The 15,934-nt window shown below is 40.3% G+C and overlaps 1 protein-coding gene across 2 annotated transcripts in view; it reads left to right on the forward strand.

Moving 5' to 3' along the window:
• The first annotated feature begins 8,352 nt into the window (after nucleotides 1-8,352).
• Nucleotides 8,353-15,934, forward strand: part of spock1 (SPARC (osteonectin), cwcv and kazal like domains proteoglycan 1) — a 60,969-nt gene continuing 53,387 nt past the window's right edge. Inside the window, exons 1-2 of one of the 2 annotated variants that reach the window (XM_061289380.1) lie at nucleotides 8,353-8,488; nucleotides 8,944-9,081. In XM_061289380.1, the coding sequence (XP_061145364.1) occupies nucleotides 8,947-9,081 (135 nt within the window). In that variant the 5' untranslated portion in view covers nucleotides 8,353-8,488; nucleotides 8,944-8,946. The remainder of the gene's footprint in view (nucleotides 8,489-8,943; nucleotides 9,082-15,934) is intronic. The other variant, XM_061289389.1, reaches the window with a different exon arrangement.

Below are 15,934 nucleotides of genomic sequence, written 5' to 3' on the forward strand. Positions count from 1 at the left end.
ATTTGGGCACGGCCTTGACTGTCTCTTTCAGCAATATATAATAAATTGATGCTGTCTTGTGCGTGTGTGTCTTTTTCTGAATCTGCTAAAACATAATAATGCTCAAGGATGGGTCAAATCCAATATTATTACTAATTTACACATGATATTTTTTCATGCTTGAATCATCCCCAATCTACAAATAGTTATGAATCTAGGCAACAAAATCCACCCACTCCAGCCTGCCTGCCTGTTTAGCTTTCAATACCACCACCATTTGACCCGTATCGCCAAATGACCAGCAGGCTCGTGCATGTAATCATGCTCGACTTGCTAGTGTACTTTTAAAGCAAAAATGAAGAAAAATATTTCAAAATTTCTGTTTTCAATTATATGAAACTGCATATATCACATTGGCATTGTATGCTTACACGTACTGCTATGGATATTGTCTTTTTCATCTCTTTGATATTAGTTTCAAGTTGTAAACCAGCTATGTTTCCTCATCCTTAAAAATTCTATTTACTTTCTAATTAAATTCTTATATAGAAACAGAAGGTGCTGGATTGGATTTCACAGCTTGTGTGCATATTTGTTTGATAAATTATTTTCCCAATAAGCGAGGAGAGAATAGGGAGTATCTAAGACAGCGCCCCAGGTAGGGTTTATCACTGCTTCCAAATCTGGCTAATCCATAGATAATTCATAGAGCATAACAAATCCTCCTAGACTCCTCTCTTCACCGAGCCAGGATCTATTTATGTATTTTCTCTTTGTTTTTCAAGCATTTGTCTCCTTCTTTTCTTTATTTAAACAACAGTTGGAATAGACATAAATATAACTTAATTAATTCTGTGATTTTACATACACTTGTTTATTATATCTTGGTCCAAAATATTCTCAAAATCGCAGGTTTCAGATCCTACTTGTTTTGGGACTCTTTGACATTGTGACGGACTCAGACTTGATTGCAGCAGTGTATATTAAAATGAAACTATTGGAATCTTGAAGGTCGCCACAATTCGTTGCAAGCTGCTGGTTTGATAGTATTTCAACATTTTTTTTCCCATAGGCAATAAGGGTGACAGAAATATGTTCAGGGTGAAATTTAACAAAAACCTTGTTCTACCTTTTAGGCAATATTTTATTCTTTTGCATGTTCTTCGATGAACTCACCTCTTTTTTTGTCCGTGTGCAGTGTTGAGAAAATTCATTTTCTACTCAAACTAGTTGAAAGTTCAGATCACAAATGAACTAATTCGGTTCATAGTTCATAATTAAAATTTTATGAAGTTTATGGTTAAAAAAATATATAGTTCTTTTCTTTCCCAATCAAAAAATTAAGTTGCTGCGAGCTGTTACCCTCTGGCATACTGGCATTTTATCATTGTTTTCACACATTTCATTCACACTAGTATCCGGAAACTGCTATCACCCTACAATCTCAAATACAAGAGAAACATTCTTTTATGAAAACATAACTGTGGTCCAGAATGTGCAAACACAAACTGCTGTAGGTGCCAGACTGAGATAGGAAACAAAGGAGGCACAAATGAAGTATTCAATGTGCAAAGCAAAAATGATGGCTTCTTTAACTAACTTTTCATTTTTAGTGACCATGTATATTATTTCTTAACTTGTTTGCCCAAAGAACCCCAAAAAAATTAGAATTTGGGACATTAAACTGCAAAGTGTGCAAATCCCAAATAAATGACTAAAACAACAAAAAACAATCTCATTCATAGTTCAACGCTTGTCCAAGCACACGTCGCATTTTGATGAGGTTTCTGGCGGTGTTGCCAAATCGTCTTTCCCCGTCTGATTAATCCTTGTTTATGGAGTGTTTAGCGTGGTTTGATGTTGAAGTCTAAGAAGAGAAACCTGGTATCCTTGAACAAAAAAAACTGCCGTTCAAAACCATTCATAGGCCCAAGGATGAACGCAATCACAAAAACGTTCACGAAGCAAAAATGTGCTATGTTCAACTCACGTTCGTCCAAAATGTGAATGAGTTCATGAACTTTCGTTCAGGTACAACACTCACTGTGTGATATGTTTTTGGTTAATCTTCCAAATTGTAAATGTCACACTAGATAAAGAATAGGACCACATGTTCACTGGCAATTTACCGTGTTCAAGCATTCTCTCTATACATAGTCTTAATTAACTGACTGGCTCTCTGTACCTTGCTCAGACGTGGTTGACTTCCTTTGTTCTGGCACAGGATGCTTTAAGCTTGCTGAGCACAAGCACACACAAGAAGATGTGACATATAATCGATGCATGCCGCCGATTGCGTGCAGCCAGATTAGATGACACCCAGTGACTGGAAATAAGGCACATTAGAAAACTTGCATTAGTGTTCTGAGTTTCTCTCCTTTGCGCTGACTTTCATCCATGTTTGGGGCAAGCAGGCTTCAGCACACAATACAGCACTTGGACCTTGAGTGTGCGTGCCCTTAATTGCATTCCGAAACTGTTGCATCAGGGGGGTGCTATTAATTTCAAACTGCTGGGACCAAGAGAGGAACATGCCGTGTATAGGAGCGTAAATAAGCAACTGCGGAGGTAATTTATTTATGTGAACTTTAGAGTAGAGGAAAGGAGAGATGAGAAGAACAAACTTGCAGACGTAAAATAATGGGGGGGGAAAAAACAAATGTTAGACCACCTGCAGAGAATATAAAACGATGGCAGTATAGGTATTTGTTTCTGAGGAATTTGTAATACTTCAAACCCAGTGGAGATTGGTGCACTATGTACTCTGTAAATATACACTAAATACTTAACAATTCAATTAATACGTGTAGGTGCCATGTGTTCTGTATGTTGGGAAAATCAGATCTGATTGTCTGAGCGGAATTCAGATTATTCATCATATTAGTATAACTTGTTTACGTAGCGTATATGCTGAGCAGAAATGTGCCAGAATATCAATCTCACACGCTTGCGGGCAAGGAGTGGAGGCAATTGAGTTTCCTGTGTGGTGCAGCTGTATGCTGCAGGGCTCAAGCTTGATTTGGCAACACAAAGCATCTCCTGCATCCTGACTTGGAACCCCCCTCACTGCCCCCCAGGGCCCCCACTTTCCTCACCTTTGCTGCAAAATGCAATTAAACGGTAAAATATATCCTACTTCCGACCACCCCAAAAGGGTTTTCTTTTTCCTTCTGTGTAATATTATCAATTATTATTCAATGTTGATTGTTTACATGAATGTGGAAATGTTTGATGTTATGTATATAATAAAGTATAATGTTATTTTCCATGCTAAATAAACCATGTGTCTTGGTTAATTTAAACCATCAAGGAGTGCTAGTTGAATGTTAAAAGCTCCTTCACTGCAATATGTATTCATTTTTATTAGGCATGCAAGGAATTTGTTTTGCAGATTGGCTGGTATGATACAGCGTTCATCATGAATTCTTCAGTGATTATTCCAGTCTGTGCCAAGTAATGGAAAGAAAATACATGCTGACTGGGAAAAGTCTTTTAATTGGCTGTCAGTGGCTGTCAGAGCCTGATGCTTGAAGGAAAGAGTGATTTATCTCAGGAAGAAAAGCGAAGGTTTGAGGCATCACTCTGACTGTATGAAACCAGTCTATTCATAGTCTTCTCACTTTTCTGTATCTGCCCTCACGTGGGCAGAAAGGTCTGTTTGCTTGACATATAAGGTACTAAAAACTGCACCTGAAATACTGTGATCACATGCAAAACTGCAAATTTGGCAAAGTTCACACATAGTAAAACATAAGGGATCAGCCAGTTTTTAAAGTTGTTCCCTGAAAGCGTAATTGGCTTCCGCTGCTTCTATTATCCTTTGAGAAACACTTGATAAGAGTAATCAATTTCCTCTCCCCAGAGGCGGCAGCTGGTGGCCCAACTAGTGTGACAGTCACACTGGTCTTTTTTTCTTGTTGTGTTTGTGGTTCTTCCTGAACACTAACCATGGTCAATTCATCCTTTAGAGTCCGGAGCTTTTCACTTCTCTCCTGTCACCCGGTTGTCTGATCCACAAATCCAAACACTATAGAAATGTTTTATTGCTTATCGTTATGACAACTGAAATGCTTGTCATACTATTAAAGCGTCAACTACTATGTCGGATTTAGAAAGGCTGTCCTGTTTTTAACATTTTTACTACTAACAGTGCCATATTTAATTACAGCTCAATCCATTGTTCTAACACTAAAATTCAGATGCTATTTGTTAGCCTGTTTATGGTGTTTCGCATGATGTGTTAGCATTAACCTAGTGGATTGATTCAGAGTTTTAAAGTCACACTCTTTGTTGAAAGGTTGAGTTGCCAGTAAGCTTTTTTTTTTCTCTCCCAAACTGCTGATTGTTGTTAAGAAAGTGTTCACTGCACTTGTATTTAAATTTTTTGCTTCCAAGTCAAAGCCAAAATCGGCCAAACCACGTCGTATTTCGAAAAACACCACTGTGCATTAATCTTCGTGTCTTTTGAGTATAGACGGCATAAAGTTACAACTACAGTTTGTCAGAGACAAACTCCGGAGAGAAGACCATCTTATTGCCTGAGTGAAAAAGCTTTGGTGACCTTGGATGCTACATATTTACAGCTAGCCTGTGGGAAAGCTTCAGTGCTTTACCCTGCATTGCAGCACATTTGTATTATGTTCTCTGCAAACAGGTAGTTGGTCTCAGAAGATCATCTCCCTGTGCCATTTAGAGTTTAGAACACTACTCTGCTTTATTGCCTTCTCTTCTGGGATATCTCCACAAACACTCAAGGCTCTTTAGATCCTCGACAAAATGCCAACAGCCGTATATATTATCAGACTGCTGCTGGAATTGTCCCTGCGTTTCTGCGAATCTCCGATACAGAATTGTTTTAAAATGTTGTTATAGTATCTGACCACAACTTTACAGGGTTCACGGCTTGTTTGTATATTTTCTTTTATGAGCCAAAAATATGTTTGATTTACCCCAGCCCATCCACTTTCATGAGGTTTATTCCACTTATCAAAAGGGAAAATATAAGCTTGGGGTTTTGTCAGGTGACGTGACAAATTGTTGTGTTTCGGCCCCACTGACTGCTCCCAGTCTGCACCATTTGCTTGCATCATTACACATCAATGCTGGATGAATTTCGGAACTGTCACGGCGCCGTCACATTCGAAAGGCTGTGATGCATCACACGAGGTTTACAAATTGCAAGGTGTTTATTTCCAATATTTAAAAAAAAAAAACATTAGCTTGACATTGTTGGCATTCCTTTAATTCGCTGTTATTGAATTCATCTATGAAGAACTGATTAGAGTCGACATCTACTATGTTAACATTGATGTGATCTGCTGGTGAGTTTCATACTTGCTTTTCTTTATGCATGGTTACTGCAGACGGTGTTAATAAATTTGCACTGGCAGGCAGATAACATCAAGAAGGCTCATGATTAAAGTTGTTCTCAGGTGATCTGACAAGTGAGATCGCGTAATGTACAGAGTACAGCTGTGAATTTTATTTCCTTAATACTTTACATTTAAAAATGCTTAGCTACACATAATTATGCAAGAGATGCTCTGGAAATAAGTCGAACAACTCTATAATCTTAAGATATACGTAATACAACATACTTCCGGTAGACTTGGGTCTAAATAGTCTGCAGTTCTTTGCATTCAATTGATTAAGATCATTGTCTGTTCACACATGCACTCCTCCTTTAAGGTTATAATTCCCTTGTAGCAAGATGTTATTACCTTTCATCAAATGACAAGAGTCAAGGTGATAATGTGGAACTCCACAGTATTTTCAGTCTGTTTAACTGTGTCACCTGTTTGATTTTTTATTAACTTTTACTTTGGATCCACGGCAGTCTATAATGTGAAATAATGCAACAATCTCATAGGAAAAAGCATTTTAGTTCCTCACCGATGAAAAGGTCAAAACGCATTTCGGGTGACACATAAATTTTACCATTGGCTCTTTTCTATATGCAATAAAAAACAACCTTTGTATTTGCATAACAAGTTTCCCAGAGCAAGACGAGAGGTACTACAATAGAGACAGGAAAGCCATCTTATCACCATTTGCAACCTCAACATTATTCCGACCAAATGCTTTCCAAAAGAGAGATCAATGCAAAAGAGAAGTGTGATGTCGTAGAAAACATTTGATTTGAAACTTAATGAGATAAGCCATTGTACACAACTGCTGGCGCCCCGTGCACCCAAAATGGCCAATTAAACGTACTCCATCTTCAGCACATAGCTAGAAGTTGCCTCTTATGTCTGCTCCCACATCATCATGTGTGTGTCAGCAGACGCAGCTAAGCACAAATCCAAGCGCGTCAAAGAGAAAGGATGAAGTGTTGCCAGTTCCCCCACAGAGAGTCAAATCAGAGAGCCACAGATTAAATATTTAAACACATACCCCAATAATAAGCGCCCTACTTCTATGGCTCAGCTTCCATTTGTCTTTTGTTATACAATTGTCTACGCAGAGTTTTCACACGATTAGCTGGTGGAAAAAGGTAGGATGAGCATGACTGATTTGAAATTTGTGTTTGGACAACCAGAACATCATGGCGAGCGAATCGTGTCAACACTTTAGGGTGAACATGAAAAAAATCCTCCTGCTGGAAAATCAATGCCATGCATACCGTGGAGAAGAATGACAGCTTTTTTTCTTGTGTCCATTGTTTTAAGGAAAATAAAGGACCTGACAAAACAAAAAAAAAACCAGATGTATTTTTAGAAACACAAAGAAATGTTATTTTTTCAATGCAGCTATTCAGGAATGTGTCGCACAGCAATGGACTGTAGATTCATTAATAGAAATAAATATTTTTACATTTCTACTACAACACCTAATGAGAAATGTTATTTTTTCACTGCAGCTATTCATGAATGTGTTGCACAGCAATGGACTGGAGATCCACTAATAGAAAAATAAATGTTACATTTCTACTATAAGACCTAATGAGAAGGGCAACCTTTGACCTTGATGTCCACCCTAATTTTTCTTTGTAATAATATGTCTATGGTCACGAGCTATGGGTCGTGACCGAAAGAACGAGATCCCGGATACAAGCGGCCGAAATGAGTTTTCTGCGCAGGAGTTTTCTCCCTTAGAGATAGGGTGAGAAGTTCGGTCATCCGGGAGAGACTCGGAGTAGAGTCGCTGCTCCTCCACGTTGAGAGGAGCCAGATGAGGTGGCTCGGGCATATCATCAGGATGCCTCCTGGACGCCTCCCTGGGGAAGTGTTCCGGGCATGTCCCACTGGTAGGAGACCCCGGGGACGACCCAGGACGCGCTGGAGAGACTATGTCTCTCAGCTGGCCTGGGAACGCCTTGGGATCCCCCGGGATGAGCTAGATGAAGTGGCTGGGGAGAGGGAAGTCTGGGAGTCCCTCCTGAAGCTGCTGCCCCCGCGACCCGACCCCGCCGGATAAGCGGAAGAAGATGGATGGATGGATGGATGGATGGATGAATAATATGTTCTGTGCAGCTCAAATATTTAAAACACAGTGTTCTGTTTAATGTTTTGTTTGTGGAATATGACATAAACTGGAAATATACACCTGTTTTCATACATCTCAGGGTCAGCTATTCTGCCACTTGCCGTCGACTGAAAATGACATTGCAGTTGCTCAGGTCTTGCGTCATAATTAATCACGGCAGTATTTCAATTCAGCTAAATATGGCAATAACTCACAAAACATCATAAAGCACCTCTTGCGTCTTAGGTTTTAGTCCCGTTGCCTCCAAAAATATGAATATGTCAACGAAGACATAGTTTGCACGTTGCCTGTAACAAAGTAGGGCTGCATTCATCTTGCGAGGAGTTTTATAACAAGAGACTCTTTGTAATTAAACACCGGTAAGAAAGAAAAGAGAAGAAAATAAGAGAAGAGATAATGGAAAATGGAGAAAGAGTAGGTTTATTTACATTTCAAAAACCAGAAGCCATTCATTCACAAATGTGATTGCACTTTAGTTTACATATATTCATATATTAAGATGTGATAGACAGTTTCTGCATAATTTGAATAAGGCAAAATAACGTGCTTTTTCTCTCGAATATATTGTTATAATCATTTGTTTCAGATGTACTGTAATCATTTTCTGTTTAGAAATTAAATTTGGTGTTCAAAAAGTCATTTTTCTCCAAACTTGAGTCTTGAAAAAGTGGGGGTTGTCTTATAATCAGGGTCGTCTTATATTCGGGCCAATACGTATATAAGTGCGGCTAAGGAGGGCCCTATGATTGGCTTTTCCTTGGGCCCCCATTCATTGTACCCCACTGCTTCACTCCAAGGGTGGGCAGAAAGCGAGAGAGAATGGTAGAGAGAGGTAGGTGGAGGATGATAAAGCAAGGAGAGAGAGAGCGAGGGGGGCGGTGACAGGAGGAGAAACCTCCAGCAAGTCCATTCACTCTTCTTGTAGCCTGCAGTGTGACAGAGGTGTTTGCATTGCACAGGTGCGGTCGCAACTTGGACTTATTTCGACCTGGGTTGGGATTGTGACACCACCGAACGATCGCAGGTAAGTGAAGCTTTATTTTGCGGGCTTTTGTTTGCATAATGTACCAACAACAGTGAAGAGTCGCACATTGTTCGATTTGGGCTTAGAGAAGCCGATAGAAAAAAAGCGAATGAATTGTCGAGATTGTTAAAAAAAAAAAATATTTGGAGTCTAAAGTAGCCGAGCAAGGTGAGCTGATCGCTTTAACGCCACAACTCTACGTTGTTTGTAATCCGATTTAAAAATAGAGCACAAATATGATGACACGCGCCATCCTCCCAAAATAAGAAGCGCTTGCTTCATCTGCGACGTTTATATTCCACCGTGACATTTGGAGCGATATATGCCACTGTGCGTGTGTTTGTGTGAAAAGTGTTGTATCCCACTTGAATGCTCGGGCTCAACTCCCTCTTTTTCACCACTCAACACTTTAGTGCATCTTATTATGTCCTTTTCTTTAATCCTTTGGTTTCCAGAAGATGTTCTTCTATCTGCTCGCTGTTGTGGCTCTAATGCTGAGCACACACTCTGCGGTGTCTGGCACCGCCAACGACAAAGGGCTGAGTACCGTCGGCCAACACTCCAAGGACAGATCCTGGAACAGATATAGAGATGTGAGTTACTTGGGAGCTTCTAAATCTCACCAAAAGGGACAAGTAATTAGATTGTGTGTGTGTGTGTGTGTGTGTGTGTGTGTGTGTGTGGAGGGGGGGGGGGGGGGGGATGCGTCCCACTATGTCCTTCATAAACCCTGTACCATATGTGTGCCATCAGACCACTTTTCAGCATCAAAGAACTTTACTTCAATGTAGTTTGACGCTTGGACTTTTTGTTAGGGATGTTCAATAGCAGTTACTTTTAAGACCGATACCAGATTGCTCATTTCGTGAGTATAGTCACCGAAATCAAACACAGATACTACCAGTAGTTTTTCTTTTGCTTGAAATTACCTGCAGTTGATGGCAATTTGCAGCCAATGTTTTGATTTCTAGTTCCTGACTGTAAAACGTTTATAAAATGAACAGTTTCAAAAGTCACAAGTACCGTATTGGCGCAAATATAAGAGGACCCTGATTATAAAACGACAAGACTCAAGTTCGGAAAAAAGACTTTTTGAACACCAAATTTAATTTTTATGCAGAAAATAATTACAGTACATCTGAAACAAATGATTATAACAATATATTCGAGAGACCCACTTTTCTCCAGATTGCCACTACGTCACTACTGTCACTCTTCTCTTGTTTTCTTCTCTTTTCTTTCTTACCGCTCTTCTTTATTTTTTTTCTTCGTGCTACTGCTATTTTTATTTTTCTTCTTTGTGACAGGGGTTCGCTTTGGCCTGGGGAGTTGAGTTCAGCAATCGCTTTAAAGATATCTTGCGCCATCTTGCGTTGTGAATGGGTATAATGTCTAGACCCCGAATGTAAGACGATCCCCACTTTCAGTCTTATTTCAATGCAAAAAACACCGTCTTATATTCGGGCCAATACGGTATAATACAACACATCATTGTCTTTGTTTGAGTTAACATAACTTCGACTAGGAGTGCCAATACGCACCTTTTAAGCATTAATATAAAATCTGAAAAACTAACGTTAGCAGATATTGTTGACTCTTCGTGGCAACAGATGCAAGGATAGGTGTACAATTTCATTCCGTCATTTATAAGCTTTAACCAATAAATGAACGCCATATATTTTTTTAATTCAACATTCCCAGACTGCAATAATAATGGAAACCCTCTCTAGTCTTACCAGCTGTGCAATAATTGGTGTCAGCAGAATAATGTCTTCCCTTATTATGCATGATGCTTCAGTAGTAACAGCATACAGCCTGCTACCCTTTTCTCAAGAGATTTCAGCAAAGCGTAAGCTACCTTTGGCCTTATTAGAGCTGTTCGTCCTCATCCAGTTGAGCTGTGATGTGAGGATGAGACTTCGTCTTACGTTCATTGAGGAGCCTTTCACTTATGTGTATGTGTGTGTGTGTGTGTGTGTATTTAAATGCTCTACATATGTGACTGAAATTCATTATCTGCAAACTGTCTGCGGAGGGTGGAGGGTAGTAATGGTGGGGATAGTCTATGAAAGATGTGAGAAGCTGTGACCTGTTTATGTTATGGTTCGACACACCACATTCAGCAGATGCAGACATGCTTACCTGTGTATCATTTTGTGTTGCCTTCTCCCCGCATAAAGGAAACCTCTATCATGGTGCCTTGTGTTCTTTTGACAAAAAGACAGCCCTGTGAAAAGAGACCATTTGTGTTGAGGAGCAGTTAGGTCTTTCTAAAAGGTAGACAATTTATGGCTCAGCAACAAGAAGTGGTGCAGTTTAATTGCAGTGCAAATGTAATGGTCAAAATGCATGGACTGCAATCTCAACTTGTTCTCCACAGAAGACAAAGTACAGACTATAAATACCCAAGCTAGTTCACTACATTTTGATGATTAACTTGCAAGCGTGCTAACCCAGCCATTCTTATTCTACAACGCTTATTCTCACGAGGGTTAGAGTGTACTAGAGCCTGTCCCAGCTGATTTTGGGCGAGAGGTGGAGTGCATCCCAAACTGGTCACCAGCCTATCGCAAAACAACCTTTCACACTCACAATCACGCTCAATGACAATTTGGAGTCTTCAACGACCGTCACGTGCATGTTTTTGGAATGTGGGAAGAAACAAGAGTTCCTGGGGAAAACGTTAGCAGGCAGGGGACAACACAAACTCCATAAAGGAAGCTTGTGAGGCAGGCGTGCTTGTCATTCATCCACAAGGCTGCATGTGTGTAAACCCATCCCTCCATTTTCTGTACCGCTTTGTCCCCTCGGGGGTCGCAGGCGTGCTTGAGCCTATCCCAGCGGTCATCGAGCAGTAGGCGGAGGACACCCTGAATTGGTTGCCAGCCAATCACACAGGGATGCACAACAATTCACACTCGCACTCACACCCAAAGGCAATTTAGAGTGCTCAATCGGCCTACCAAGCATGTTTTTGGGATGTGGGAGGTAAATGGAGTGCCGGGAGAAAACCCACGCGGGCACGGGGAGGACATGCAAACTCCACACGGGGAGGGTCGGAGGTGGAATCGAACCCGCACCCTCCTAACTGTGAGGCGGACGTGCTAACCAGTTCATCAACGAGCCTGTGTGCAAACCCTCTAGACATAATTTCAAGAGTTTGCACTACACTACTCTTACATGATCAACGGGCTATTATTTTATACTTCCCTGAATGGCTATTCAAGATAGTTTTGCATTTATCTCTCAATACCTCTCAATTTGACGATGCTTCAGAGGGCTGCGATTCAATACTATTACTGAATATCAATGCCTCTAGTTTACTGTCTGTCTGCCTTATGTGGTCATTCCTATTTATGTACTGTACTTATTATATGTTTTAGCATATGTATGTGTCTTTTGGATGCACTGAACTGCGAGATGTCTGAACTAAAAAGATAGATGGCTGGATGGATGGATGGATGAATGGATGGATGGGTGGATAGCTGCATAAAAGAAAACTATTTTCCTCCATTTACTGTTTCCTCTGTATTGTTTAGTGATAAAATAACTATAATTAAACAAAATCACACCAGAGGGACTAATGCACTCACCAAACCGTTTGAAACTGATTCAGTTAATGATGCGGCTTTTGGTTTCCAAAGTAAAAGTAGACGTTTGCAAATGTCTCGTGATTAAACACAAAAGATTATTAACGATTATTAACGACAGCATGGATTAGCATGGATTAGTTGTAGAATGTTGCATTTTAAACCAGCTCATTTAGCATTATTTCAATCCAGTTCCTGTGTCTTTGTATTCTGCTCAAGTACTAGAGCGACTCCAGTTACCCAAGGCCAATCTATTGTCAATGGTATGCACTTCAATTGCACATTTCGCTATTTATTAATCAATTATTAAAATCAATTTTTCTTTTCAGAATGGTTTACAGTGACATCAATGTGCACTAGAGAATCAATACATTTTCCACACAAATACAACAGTAGTTTGTTATTACTTCGTCATCAAGTTGTTTTCATTTCAATCAAAACCCCTTTTGTTTGTCATTCTGACATTTACAGGAATAGATCTTTCTTGATGTGTGTCAATCAGCCCTATTTCATCCTCCGCTCATTTCTCTTGAAGTCATGAACTCCAGATTATTTCCTCTGTGTGCCTTTCGTTTTCACATTTTCCTTCTTGTCTTTGGAGCAGAGAATGACCCCTTGCTTCCTCAACCATGACACTGTCTGGTTCCTATCTGCCCTGCCCTCCTTTGTTTTGCCCCCTCTTTTCTGCTCTGCCCTGCCTGCCATGTTCCACTCTACATCCCTGCTGATGAGCTACTTGGTCCCACCCTGCATATGCATGAGTGTCCATTTGTTGGCAGGGGACTCACCAAAATAGGCAGAGCTAGGTGGTTTAGCTTAAAAAAACACAAAACGTTTTTATTCATTCATCCGGTTATTTATATTCTACATCAGGGGTCCCCAAACTTTTTCCTGTGAGGGCCACATAACCTTTCCCTTCTCTGATGGCGGGCCGGTGGCAGTTTGTAACAGAAAAAGTGTGACGATCGTAGGGGAGCTTAAAAAATTTATTGTTTTCCAGAAAGCCACACATAACCAAATAACGGTTATTTAATAACCCTTTCCAGGTTCTTTACAGAAAAAAAGTCAGGAAACAAATAACACTATTAATGAAATAAATAATAACTAAACCCTCTCTGAGTTCTTCACAGAAAAAACAGGAAATAAATAACTAAATAACTCTCTCTGGGTTCTTCATAGAAAAAAAACCATGGAACATTAACTTTCTGTTGTGCCATGCACAATCTTAACAGATAAAAGTTCAGCTCAGTTGTCAGAGCAGAACCTCTCTGACACGCAGTCTCTTAAAGTTCTTGTGTTCCTTCCTTATAATCCTTTTGTAGGTTCCAGTAGGCTTGTAGACACCGCTGTCTTTTTTGTTAAAGTTTGATAGTGCGTCATAGTCTGGAGTAAAATTTGTTGTGGCAATTCTTACGCGAGATCCGAGGTGTTGGTCCGTTTACCTCGATCTGTGACGGGTAGATGTTGACGTTCATGTGGCTGAACGTCACGTCGCGTACGTCGAGCCAAATTGGCTCTTTTAAACGCTCGGCACTGTGATCACCGTGCTTTTCCTTGGGCGACATTTTAACGGAAGGATTCCAGGGGAAGGTTTGTGGGTGGCTTAAGCGCAAAACTGCATCTGAAAGCTCAGCGCGCAAATTACAAGAATGCTGTCGTCACAGCCCACGCTCTAAATTCGGGACTGATACAAATAGAGCGCGAGTGCGCCATGTCCGTACACGCACTTGTGAGTGTGCGCCGAGCTTTCTGACACGGCTTCCGGTAGTAAATGCGCAGGCGAGCGCTTCCCCATCTACTGGGGAAACGCAGTCATTGCAGGCAAAATGACAAAAAAAAAAAGTTTAATACAATTTGTTCAGGGTTGGCGGGCCGGATTAAACGGTCCCGCGGGCCGTGTCCGGCCCGCGGGCCGTAGTTTGGTGACCCCTGTTCTACATAGTCTAGCTGCAATGTAGTGGAAAAAAAATCTAAATATTGCGAGACTTTATTTGCATTTACGGTTCAAAAATGTTTGCTTTAAGCTCTTTATCTTCTGCTCAAATACTAATTTCATCTTCCTTCCCTGGTTTCATTTTGAACCTACGTACATTTAAAGGTATAATTCCCATTGCAGTCAATGAATACAGATGAGCGATGCATTGGACAAGCAGTATAACTACGCAAAACAACATCTTGGAAGACAGGTGCTTTTCGATTGAATCGAGAGGTCTGTGACAGTTATGTCAAGCCCATCATGTTTTCACGATGCTTCCACCATCATCTGTAAGACAGAAGAGAAAATCAGTTGAACATTGCAGTTGGAGCAACATATCAAACAAAGTCACATACTGTGGCTGTAAAAAGTCAACACAAAATGCTGGCTTTTTTTATCATATATAAAAACTGTCCCTTAGCTGTAACAGAGGCCTTACACAAAGTGGAAGAAATTATGAAGACTTTGAAATAGCAATTAGTTTTAGTACAAAAACGGGCTTCTGTTACAAAGAAAGAAAACAAGTCTGGAAAAGCCAACTAAAACAATTGAACAGTGTCTTCTGACTCCAATTTGTGTTGATTTTGAGTGTGATTAGAATATTTTGGACACAATCCCAGTTATTATGAGGGTGTGTAACAGCAGACCTCCAGACAATTTTATTGTTTTTAATTTTAATTTAAAATTTTCACTCGGAGCACAGTGGCTCCTAACCTTAAAATTTATAGGCACGAGTAAAACATTTTAGGGGCATACTACACATAGTGGACTTAGAGTAAATGTTCCCTCTAGTTTTTCACTACGAAACTAATAAATAAAATGCCATCTGGAGCAGACGTTAGTCAGTAGCAAAAAAATATTCAAGAATAGTAATAATAATAATAAAATGCGGATGCTAATCGGTTGTCAAACGCTGCGTGTTCGCTTCTCTTCCGGGGGGGGTGTTAATGGGACGTCAAACGCTTTGTGTGGCGGGCTCCATCTAGTGTGGAAACTGAGAAGCTGAGCTCAAGCTTCTTGTGCGGGCCATATTCAATTATGTTTTCAGAATTTGCTGCGGGCCAATAAAAACTGGACCGTTAGTTTGGACACCCCTAATTTAGAGCAAAGAACTGTGTAGTCTGCCTGATGCCATTGCCTTTGGTCTTTTCTGTTCCACATGTAGAGTTACGTAGCTTGTTAAGTCAACCATAATATCGGATCGGTATCGGGTATCGACCGATACGCAAAGCCACGGCATCGGTATCGGTATCGGAACTGAAAAAGTCGGATCGGTGCATCTCTAATTGTTAGTGTTTCATTTTATGTTTGTGGAAACTACGTATGCAGTGAAGTTTCTAAAACCCTTGTTTGCTTTCTACATTTGGGCTAATTGGCCAAATCACAGCTACTTTGTTGCCACTGCCAACATAATATCCACTCGGTCACAATCACCACTTTATTTTTTTATGAGGATTGCTGCAGGGACTTTAGTCAAATTAGTATGCAGCGCTTTGTTGGACTGAGTTTTGCTTCAACTTGCTGTTACCCTCTCCATCAGCACATTTTGACTGAGGGTCGGACCCAAACGTGCGTAAACATAACACAAGGAGGCACTGGTGTGTTGTCTGGAGTTCCGATGCTGATGAATCTTCTTTGTTTTTTCAAAATAATTGGTTTGAATGCTTGATTCAGCTCAGTGATTGAAACCACCAATTTTAATCATCTAATACGAATATGAATCATCGCAATTAAGCGGTGGTCATTGGAATACTAAGGCGTTCCAGTCAAATAATCTTGTTCCACTTGTCAAATCCATCCATCCATCCATCCATCCATCCATCCATCCATCCATCCATCCATCCATCCATCCATCCATCCATCCATCCATCCATCCATCCA

This window comes from Syngnathus typhle, linkage group LG1, assembly GCF_033458585.1.
Source record: "Syngnathus typhle isolate RoL2023-S1 ecotype Sweden linkage group LG1, RoL_Styp_1.0, whole genome shotgun sequence".
In the NCBI taxonomy this organism is placed as follows: Eukaryota; Metazoa; Chordata; class Actinopteri; order Syngnathiformes; family Syngnathidae; genus Syngnathus; species Syngnathus typhle.